This window comes from Syngnathus scovelli, chromosome 16 (genome assembly GCF_024217435.2).
Source record: "Syngnathus scovelli strain Florida chromosome 16, RoL_Ssco_1.2, whole genome shotgun sequence".
In the NCBI taxonomy this organism is placed as follows: Eukaryota; Metazoa; Chordata; class Actinopteri; order Syngnathiformes; family Syngnathidae; genus Syngnathus; species Syngnathus scovelli.
This window is the reverse complement of record NC_090862.1, coordinates 8266161-8276775: the sequence shown is the minus strand read 5'-3', so window position 1 is coordinate 8276775 and position 10615 is coordinate 8266161. Positions and strand designations below refer to the sequence as shown.

At 43.0% G+C, this 10615-nt stretch overlaps 1 protein-coding gene, 1 long non-coding RNA gene and 2 other non-coding genes across 4 annotated transcripts; 1 reads left to right on the top strand and 3 right to left on the bottom strand.

Annotated features, from left to right (window-relative positions):
- Window positions 1-891: 891 nt before the first annotated feature.
- On the bottom strand, window positions 892-2319 carry LOC137841067 (uncharacterized). Its single transcript, XR_011088415.1, has 3 exons — window positions 2185-2319; window positions 1538-1647; window positions 892-1344 (listed from the first exon to the last, which is right to left on the bottom strand). It is a non-coding gene; the product is annotated as an uncharacterized lncRNA (long non-coding RNA).
- On the bottom strand, window positions 1413-1501 carry LOC125984276 (small nucleolar RNA SNORD88). Its single transcript, XR_007486900.1, has one exon. It is a non-coding gene; the product is annotated as a small nucleolar RNA SNORD88 (small nucleolar RNA).
- LOC125984275 (small nucleolar RNA SNORD88) lies at window positions 1717-1807 on the bottom strand. Its single transcript, XR_007486899.1, has one exon. It is a non-coding gene; the product is annotated as a small nucleolar RNA SNORD88 (small nucleolar RNA).
- Window positions 2320-3213: 894 nt separating the features above from the next.
- Window positions 3214-10133, top strand: si:ch211-51c14.1 (protein kinase C and casein kinase II substrate protein 3). The gene is made up of 10 exons (XM_049745358.2): window positions 3214-3892; window positions 5330-5394; window positions 6926-7082; window positions 7262-7497; window positions 7601-7756; window positions 7977-8152; window positions 8605-8725; window positions 8977-9047; window positions 9124-9203; window positions 9276-10133. The coding sequence occupies exons 2-10, from the start codon at window positions 5338-5340 to the stop codon at window positions 9383-9385; spliced, it is 1164 nt and encodes a 387-aa protein (XP_049601315.1). The 5' UTR covers window positions 3214-3892; window positions 5330-5337; the 3' UTR covers window positions 9386-10133.
- Window positions 10134-10615: the final 482 nt, after the last annotated feature.

Sequence of the window (10615 nt, the reverse complement as noted above, 5' to 3'; positions counted from 1 at the left end):
TATAGCCCTAAATCACAAACAGTCTCAAAGGGCTTCACATAGACAAAAATTGACAATTATTCTCAAAGCATCCCCTGATCTTAAGCTCAGGCTGAATATTTAAAGTCTCACCCGTTGTATTAATGACCAATTGACTTTCAAATACAAATTAAGCCCTATCATTCATTCATACACTGGCACGTTTTTGCTGTAAACTTCTGCGTTACATTTTAAGCCAAACAGGGTTTAAGAATTTGGAACTGAATTATAGCCTCAAGTACTTCCTTTTATTGCCTTGCGTGCCCCATCAAAATTATTTTCAAATGTGTATAGAGGCAAATTTTAATTTGAAATAGTACTAGAGCAAATGTTTCACTTGAAACCCCTCCCCAAAAATGCATTTACAATAAGATTCTAAAATAGTTGAATTGAAATGATTCAAAATGGTAACAATTATTGCATTTGCTTAATTTTCATTTATTCCGCTACACAGTTCATTTAGGACGTGTCAAACTCAAGGCCCGGGGGCGAGATACGGCCCACCACACCATTTTATGTGGCCCGCGAAGACAAATTGTGCATCAAATTCATATGTCAATATTAAAATTACTAATTGATTTCACTTTTAAAAAAATAGCTCTATTGCTGGAAATTTTTATTACCATTCATATTTTTTAAATATGTTAACAGTTTTTCTTAGTCTCTGTTTTGAAAACTAGTCATTCATATAGTCATTCACTAGTTTGTTGAGTACTGTACACTATATATAATTTGAGACATTCAGACATTTGGGTTGGCCATTCAAAGGAAACCATGACTATGATGTGGCCCGCGACAAAAATAAGTTTAACACCCCTGATTTAGGACATATGTAGATGAATTTATGTGCAGAGAAAAGGAAAGGAGATTCCATTTAGACAGTGAATTAATTTTATTACCAACTTAAATAGGAAGTATAAAAAAACATTTAATTCAATAACTTAAATGTCAAAACTAACATTAAAATAATTTAATTAATTAAAAAAAATAATTAAAAAAATTAACTACAATAAAATCATGCCCATCCTACACAAGATGAGGGGGACTGCGTCCATTTCCACTAGTGGGAAGGTGTTGGCTAATCATTTGTGCTGCTTGCATCCGCCATCTTATCCTCGCAATGTCCAGCACCCAGCCCATGTAGTACCCATCACGTGGGCCTGACCACTAGCAACTTGTCCGACCACCAGACCTGCATCTGCAGTAGGGGGGGGCGGGACGTGTGCACCGCAGTAGGGGGGTCGTGGCGTGTGCACGCCAGTGGGCAGGTTCTGGTCCACAAGAATGTTCCAAAATCATTCTTAGTCTGACCAATCACCTGTGAACCTGTGAACAAAATAAAATATCTTTCAGGGAGATCACCCACTTAAAATAAAAATTAAAAATAATTTCACGTATCCTCAGACTCTGCCATGTCAAGAGCAGAGCAGCACTTTAATCAACAGGAAATTTCTGAGCCCAGTGCAATCCATCACAGAAGTAATGTATTAAAAAAACATAAATCATTATTTTATATCACCTCCATTTCTTGACGACCAACTTTGGGAAGCCCCGAGAGGCCACCGAGATGCCCAACTCTGGTGGGTCCACACATGGATGATGCCATAAGGATCTCAAGTGGTGATCTATCTACATAGACAAGAAAGAACAAAAGTTAAAATGAGGTTGTGGTCATAAAATAGCTAACTTTAGCCATTTAATCTCCTCAGAAACTCTGGCTTGTCAGGGCCAAAGTTGCACAGAATCTCCATGTGGTCTCAGAGCCCAGTGCATGTCATCCCAGGAGCATTTTTAATGTGCAAAATCAAAGAAAACTACCGACATTTGCGGAACAGTTGAGTTAGCTCGTAGCTACTTAGGCATCTGGAAGGCTAACCACGTGTTCAGGAGGCCTACTGGAACGAGACTAAATTGAACAAATGCGCCAATTTAACATTTTCTCGCCGATTAATCCATGACGGGCATTGGCATTGGAGTGCTTTAGCTGTAAAAGAGTAGTAACGCAAGTGTAATTGTAATTTGGCTGAAATGGTAGCACAGAGCGTGAAAGTAGTGCAGGAAAAAATGGCACTTAAAATTTAAAACGACGCGCAAAATCACTGCAGCCATGCATAAAATATATCAGACAGTTCAGTTTATAATTTGAGATTAAAAAATGAGTACTACCTCGTACGTCCGTGAGTCGAATGAAAATGGACGCATCATCTTCGGCAAGTCGGTTTTATGTTCGTTTACTGGCTTCCGGTCACATTCTTATTTTGCACTGCCATCGCGTGGACGGAGAGCATACTGCAACTGCAAAGCGGTTGAACAAAACCCCATTTCACTAATTTGCCAGTTCATTTCAGCACTGCCTCGTCGATTAGCTGATGACATGAGACGCTCACTACTATTATTACAATGTTAATGAATAGTGGCAACTTGGTTTTGATTAACTGACAACACGAGTAATTAATATAATGAATATAAAGAATATGTTTCAAGTACTGCCAGCCGGCGCGGTTCTTTTTCATTCTGCATTATGTTTGATGCAATGATCAACTTTTCCCTCATTTAACAGTCCACTTGAAAGGCGGCGTCTCCTGTCTTCATGTCTGCTAACATGCTAACCACAGGACATCCCAGTGTGTCCTGTCTTGTTGGAGGCTTTTGATGGCAGGATGACTAACGGCTGCATTAGTGTCTGTTGACTGTTGCTTCCAGCCGGCGGCATTACAACGCAACAGCTGCATCAGCCGGCTTACTACAAGGCAAGTTGGAACACGGTCAGACTGCACGAGCGCTACATAACATGAGGTAATACCAGACACAAACATGAGTTCCAGGAACTATCAGTCTCTTACTCGTACTTCCCTGAACTAAAAGTTGCCAATCAGATATGTTTCTATGCTGACCCTAACACCCAAAGGGTCAGGTTCTGGAACCCCTAAAAAGTACTGCCCATTGTGTCCAAAGTACTATCCCTCTAGCATGATCTTCTTTTAGCCGTGGACAATCAGATACTCAGGCTCCCACAGAAAAGTTCCTGGACCTCTTAAAAGTACGCCAATTCAAATAGTCTTCTTTTGACCCTGACCTTTGACACACAATGAATCATTTTGCTCCTTTAAAAGTTTGTCGTAAAGTTTCTGTTGCCAAAAAGTGCCTGTACTTGTTCTGGAGGGGGTCCTGACGCGCAATCACACATACATACACACACACACACACACACACACACACACACACACACACACACACACACACACACACACACACACACACACACACACACACACACACACACACACGCACACACACACACACACACACACACACACACATGCACGCACACACGTACACACACACACGCCGGATGTGTCTTCCAGCTGTGCTTGCAGGGGAATGCTGAGGGGGTAAAGAGGAAAATGTGCTGCTTTTAGATTTTTTTTTGTGAGGCAATAAAGTTAGTAATGACACACGCATCCATGCACACACGCACACATGCGCACACACAGTGTAACTAAAGACTGTGGATGAAGTTGAATACGGCGAGCTCACAGGCGGCATGAATCGAGATACAAAGAACAAGAGAGTCCTGCAGCTGTTTAGGGAGGTAAAAGAGAGAAGCAGGGTCTAAGTGAAGAAAGAAAAAAGGAGGTAGAGGACAGAGGGAGGAGGAGCGAGGCGGCTTGTGGGGGGAGCAGGAAAAGGAGGCCAACTCATCTGACACAAGCGCAAAAGAGCCAAAGGGAAGGGAGACGATCGGGAGCGGCACCGTGCAACCGCCGCTTGGAAAAATCCAGAAGACAAGAGCAGGATTTAAAAAAAAAAAAAAAAGGTCAAAGATTGCATGGGAAGTGACCACGTTGACAAATAGAAGAAGAAAACTTGCAAAGTAAGTATCAGTTTTTTTCCATGTGTGTGCGTGTGCTGAGTTATGTCTGACAGATGAAAACGGGGGCAGAGGGGGGAGGGTGGGGGGTGTTAACGTGACGCCCGCTTGGCTGCGGGATTCAAGCTCGCTCGGTTGCCGGGAAGCAACACAGGAACTTTTTTTCAAGTACTCCAAAAGTTCAGAATTCAATTCAGGAATCTTACCCTACTTTTGTCTCATTTGGGGCCTCTGTAATCATCTGCAAAAAATGAACTTGGCATGGATTGAGAAAAAAAAGTTCAAGTTGAGGCCTCTGGACGTGAAAACCAAAGCTGATTAGTGCCGCTTTGCTTTGTGTGTCGAAGCCTATTTGAACTGCAACAAGACCGCTTTTAAAAATTCAACAATTTAGCCTTGGATGTCTGATGACAAGCTGGCGATATAAGGACGATGACATTCATGAGCCGTTTCATGCAGCTTGGTGTCTAACGCATGAATGCCAAATCAGATTCCAATTTGGGACTTTTTACATACTAGTTCACTTCCAAAACGAGTCAACTGAAAAGAGTCAAGTGATGACACGTTGCAGAAATGTTACAATGTTTCCAGGTAAGTAGCAAAACACTTCGCTGGTTAATTTTCATAATTTTGTTAACTGTTGGTCTGTAAATCAAGTTGAACCAACTCTAACAAGAGTCCATTTTAAAAAACCACAGTTTGCTGTTGGATTGCTGACAGTGATGACACAAATAATTTGTATAAAGATGATGCTACGAGCTGTAACAACCCACTTTTGTGTTTAATCCGGCCTGATACAGTATCCCATCGACTTAATATATACAGGTGACTTAAAACCTGCAACAGTGACATCTAAAAGTTGTACTCCATTCCCGCCTTGTCGATACAACACAGGAAGTGGAGGTCAGGGTTCAGATGCACAACAATTCATGACCTCCGTTGGGGTTATCTCTCTCTCTCACCAGAGAACGTGAGCGAGACAAACGGGGCGAGGCGCAGAGCATGTGATGATGCGGGGAAAGAGCCTTGGTCCTCTGTCTGGGAAGATGGACGCTATGTTAGCATTAGCAAGCGTGGGAATCAAGTTGAATTTGGACAGGAAGTCGCTACTCGCATGTTCCCACCGGTTCTATTTTCAGCCTCACTGAGTTGAAAATTGCTAGATTTGAATACAACAAAACCTGATTTATCTACGTGGCCATGACAGGCTGCTTAGCGGCTAGCAAAGTTAACGTCATGGGATGATTGTGCTTGGGGTCACTGGAGTGATGTGATTTGGTGATTTTTTTTTTTTTACTTGTTTGTTTGTTCAAATTAAGCTTGTTAAAAGCAGTTGACACATTGAGCAATGTATCTTTAGTGGCATTTATAGACATCAGATTTGATTAGCTAGCTAGCTATAGGTGACATGACACTAATGAAACACTGCTTCCTCTACAGGCACCAAAATGTCGACGCTGCCAGCCAACAACCGTGAGGATGTGAACAATCGCAGCTTCTGGATGGTAAGATGATGTTGAGTACTGTTTTCCAAAGTAAAATCAGATGTGTGTAAATGTGTGTGCGTGTGTGTTTATAATGGAGTTTAAACACATGACAAGTGTCGTCTGCCTCAGAGGCTGCAGCACTCTTTTAGCTAACAAGGTGTTCTTTGTTGAAACGTAAGTGGAAGTCCGCCATTATGACTCAGAAGCTTGAACCAGGATTTGCTCCTGATTGTGTTTCATGTGACACAAATGTTGAATCAAAATCATATTAGAATCAAACTACTTCCTGCTCTTTCAGTTTTCATGTGGGATGAGAAAATAGTTTGGCTTTTGGCAACGTGACATTCATTAGAGAGGCCACCCCCCTCCCCCTTCTTTGTTTCCAGTTAGCATGCTACGCTACACTAATTGGATGCAGCTCACAGTTGAGACACAAGAAGCACTGTGCCTCTAAGTCATCGCCTGTTCCCTGAGTGTGCAGCCATTCCCTTAATGCACACTCCATTTCATTTTAGATACCAACTGTTACCAAGTTAGCATTTTATTAATCCTCATTCTTAGTTATTGATTATTGTTTATTTTTATTTATTATTAGTAATATATATTTCAAAATATTTTTGTATTTTTTTTAAGTGCAACATAATTCTGCTATATGTTAGCATTCTTACCACTAGCATGTTATCATTTGTTAATCACTACAGTCATGCAAATCATGTATAGCTTGTATTAGTGATGTTGCCAAGCATTATTGTGGAGCACAAAGAGAGCCCAAAACACGCACACAAACACACACACACACCATAATATGTCTATTAGCATTGGACTAGTCAGGGTAGCCTTCCAGACTTCCCAGAATCCCTTGCAAGCACAATGTAGAACCTCTGCTGCTGCTAGCTTGCTAGCATCTGCCAACTGGGCTGTGTTGTTTCCGTTGGCCCGTCGGCAGATTCCTCAGCTGGTTCTGTTTAGGGAAGACACATTCGCATGCACACGCACTCGCGTGCGCACACACACACACACACACACACACACACACGCACACACGCACACACGCACACACACACACACACACACACACACACACACACACACACACACACACACACACACACACGTACACTGTGAAGCCCTTACTAAAACAGACTACGAGAAGAAAATCTAGCATTCAAATAGACAAACCGATGGCAATGACACTGGGATTGCCACATTGTATCTTACATTTGAAAGACTCTGAAGGACTTTCTCAATCCTATGAGAATTTCCTGTCATGTCATGAAAAGGTGACTGAAGGAAGAGTCGAAGTATGCCAGGAAACTTTGGACTGTGACGTCCAAGCTCCACATCCACAATCTGGCCTCACTTGCTCTCTTCTTGAGCTTTGTGACTTTTGGCGTCCTCTGGTGGCTGCACTAGTAACGGCAGACCCAGACACCACATGAAAGAAATGTCTTAACATTGAATGGCATCCCACAGAACTCTGACCTTTTCATTCGCAGCCAAGATGAGGAGCGCTATTGATTTTAAAGGTCTGGTCTCTTTGTCTTTGTAGCCTGGCAACTACCAGCGCACGGTGCGACGCACGGAGGACACCTTCCAGGCGTGCGGTGACCTGGCAACATGCATCCAGGAGCGAGCCCGAGTGGAGCGTCAGTACGCGATGCAGCTAAGCGAGTGGAGCAACAAGTGGAAGCCTCACGTGGACTCCAGTGAGTCTCTCACCACTCAAACTGTCTCTTGTCACTAAAACTTGCTCTCAAGACCAGCACCTTCACTTTGAATGAGAACCTACCCTCTGGCTAAAATCTTTCCTTAGGCCTAGGATATTTTCTTGAAACCTAAACTTTGTAAAGACTAAAATTTAGGATTTGACCTTCTTCTTCCTCAGGTCCCCTGTATGGGTCCCTGCTGAAGGCCTGGCAGTGTTTTCTGTCTTCAACTGACCGTCTGGCGTCTCTGCACGCATCCATCTGCCGCTCCCTGGTGACCGAGGATGCCGAGAGGCTGAGGACCTGGCAGAAGGATGCTTTCACCAAGAAGATCTTTGGGGGTTTCAAGGAGGCCCAGGACGCCGAGACCGGCTATGCCAGAACACAGAAGCCTTGGACCAAACGCCTCAAAAAGGTTTAGCAGAAGTCACAATATTCAAAGTTAAAAAAAAAAATAAAAAGAGTGGAAAATTACAAAGGTTAAGAAAAGCTTTTGATTTAGATTTTTGTTTTATCAGTTGGACAAAGCCAGGCGGGCGTACCACAAGGCGAGCCGCAAGGAACACGTCGCACGGGAGCGCGAGTCGCAGGCACGAGTCAATCAGAACATGGCGGCGGACAAGCAGAAGAAGATTCAGGAAGACCGAGAGATGGTGCAGCAGGAGACACACAAGGTAAGGCCATAAAATAATTGTCCGTTGTCATTTTTTAATTTTGCTGGTTGTTAATCAAATTGATCTGATGAAATAATTGCTTAATTGATTTATCGTAAATAATTAAAAATGGTTAAACGATAGAACAGAGCATTTTGGATGTAGACCATGGTGTCCCCACCCCTGCTATGGTGCACCCCAAGTCCTTTTTAAGGGCGTGGCACTTCCATGTGTATGTCAGGTGCGAGCCCGCTATGAGAAAGTACTGGAGGAGACCAATCGCTACGCCCCTCGCTACATGGAGGAGATGGAGGCCATCTTTGAGCAGTCACAGGAGGAGGAGCGCAAGAGGATCGTCTTCCTCAAGCAAGCCCTCCTCTCTTTCGACAAGCACCTCGACGTCACCGCCAACGACAGGTAGCCCGCCACACCCGGTCCGTTCAAATCAACTTCCTGAGTGTTGTTCATTCAAAAGACCTTCGCGCAACTTCAGAAGACAGCACTGTATTCCAAGGCAACTACCCCAAATTCAAAAGTAGCTGACATTAAATGTCATTCATTTAAATGAACTTCCAAGGTACTGCTGTATATCTTAAATGAATCTCTGCACTGCTTATTCAAATGAACTTCAAGGGTACCACTACATATCTTCAAGATCTTCACTCAAAAGCACCACTGTGTATGTAAATAAATGCAGCATTTATAACCGGCTTGCTCTCCCAACTTCGCACCTGTGTCGAGCTAACAGGAAAATAAAATTCCTCCCTGCTCATAAATACATGCCAGTCAGCACTTAATGAAATTAATAATTCATCATCTCCACGTTGATCAACAACATCAATCACTCTCGTGTTTTTGTCATTGCGCAGCGCAAAGGAAGTTTACAGCCAGCTACGCGAGACGGTGGCAGCCATCGACGAGCACGAGGACCTCCGCTGGTGGAAGAACACGCATGGGCCCGGCATGCCCACCGATTGGCCGCACTTCCAGGTGCTTCTCGAGGCTAAATGCTAAGCCTTTAAATGCTAAGCTAATTAGCTCAGCATTTAAAAAGGAACCACGCGCACTAAACTATTGACAGGCATGAGCTGGTTAATTAGCCTCCACGAGCAATTAAACACTTAGCCATAAAGTCAATGCATGTTCTAGGGTTTGGCAGAACATGCTAGTTGTGAGCTAACATTTACTTATGCTAACATGCTAATCATGTTGTTGTTTTTTGTTATTGAATTGATGTTCAGGAATGGATTCCTGAGAAAAAAAACAAAAAAGGGAAGGAGGTGGTTGGAGAGAAAGCAACATTAGAGAAGAGGTAAAGAAATTGAACGCAAAAGTCGTAGACATTAAGATGATGATTAAGAAATGTTCAATAACAAATTTTTCTTTAGCGCAAAGATTATCGGTGTGAGAGTGAGAGCCTTGTACGACTACGTCGGCCAGGAAACGGATGAACTCTCCTTCAAAGCTGGTAAACATCATTGCCAACTTAGTTTTTTGCATTTGTGCTTGACAAACAAAAACGTGACAATCATTTTTGTAGGCGAAGAGTTCTTGAAGACAGAGGAAGAGGACGACCAAGGATGGTGTAGGGGGGTGAAGGACGGTGGCGTGGAGGGACTTTATCCCGCTAATTACGTGGAGGTGGTTTAGTGGGAAAAATCATATTTAATTGAGTTGACAATTTGTCTCCTGTGGATGTTTGGTTTGTAAAAACAAATGCTGTACAAAAAAGTAGCTGTTAGCCAAAGATCTGTGAACATTGTAACATGCAGAGATTAAGATGTGTTTTCTAGAAGATTAACCATAGCGATCGCAAATTTTTCCTTTCAAGAGGAAATTCCTTTCCAAAGTTCTATTCCGAAGTTAGGTTTTGTTACAAATGTTGAGTGTGTGTTATGAAGTTACATTACAAAGTTTCACCACAAAATCACGTCAAAAACGGTGCGTGACGAAGGTATGTTGCAAATATGTTACGAATCTATATTTTGGGCGCATGTTACAAAGGTACATTATGAAGTAACGTTTTGAAGCTGCAGTAGAAAATTGTTTCGAATGGACGCTTCAAATGTACATCATTGAATTCACATTACTACAGTACGTTATGAAGGTACATTATTTCAAGCACATTTGTGATGCTCACGAGACGCATGCCGAGTGCCAAGCTGTAAGTAATTGTCGCTTTAAACAAGTCACTTCCTTGGAGCTATGTTTCAATTAGCAAGGAATACCACTTTTGGAAAAACGTGTTCCTTTAAATATATATCTATAAATCGTATCTGTTACTTTATGAATGTCTATGTATAAGAAAGTTGCATTCCGTTTTGGTCTTAACCACTAGGCTATGTGTGTGTAAACCCCAAACTATTTGTTTTTTAAGGAAATAAACGTTTGAAACGCTCGTGTGTGAGTCATGGCGCCGTCACAATTGGGAGTCTCCACTCGTGCATGCAAACGCACCCAGAGACACTCAGGGAGACCACGCGGGTGACAGCAGGTCAAACGTTGCTCTTTATCCGGGCATCACTAGTCGACTCACGAGTGCCTCTGACGTCCACATTTGGCCGCCAGCCTTGCATCAGCGATGACGAATCGGCTTGCTCCAACACACACACACACACACACACACACACACACACACACACACACACACACACACACACACACACACACACACACACACACACACACACACACACACGCACGCACGCACGCACGCACGCACACACACGCACGCACGCACGCACACACACGCACACGCACACAACTGTAGATGCTTTTACTGCCTCACAGCAAAAAACGTCCACTCAAGGTTGCAAATGTGATTTGTTTCCCCTTTCTAAATGCGGATTTAATTTATGCTAATGATCATCCCGAAATAGT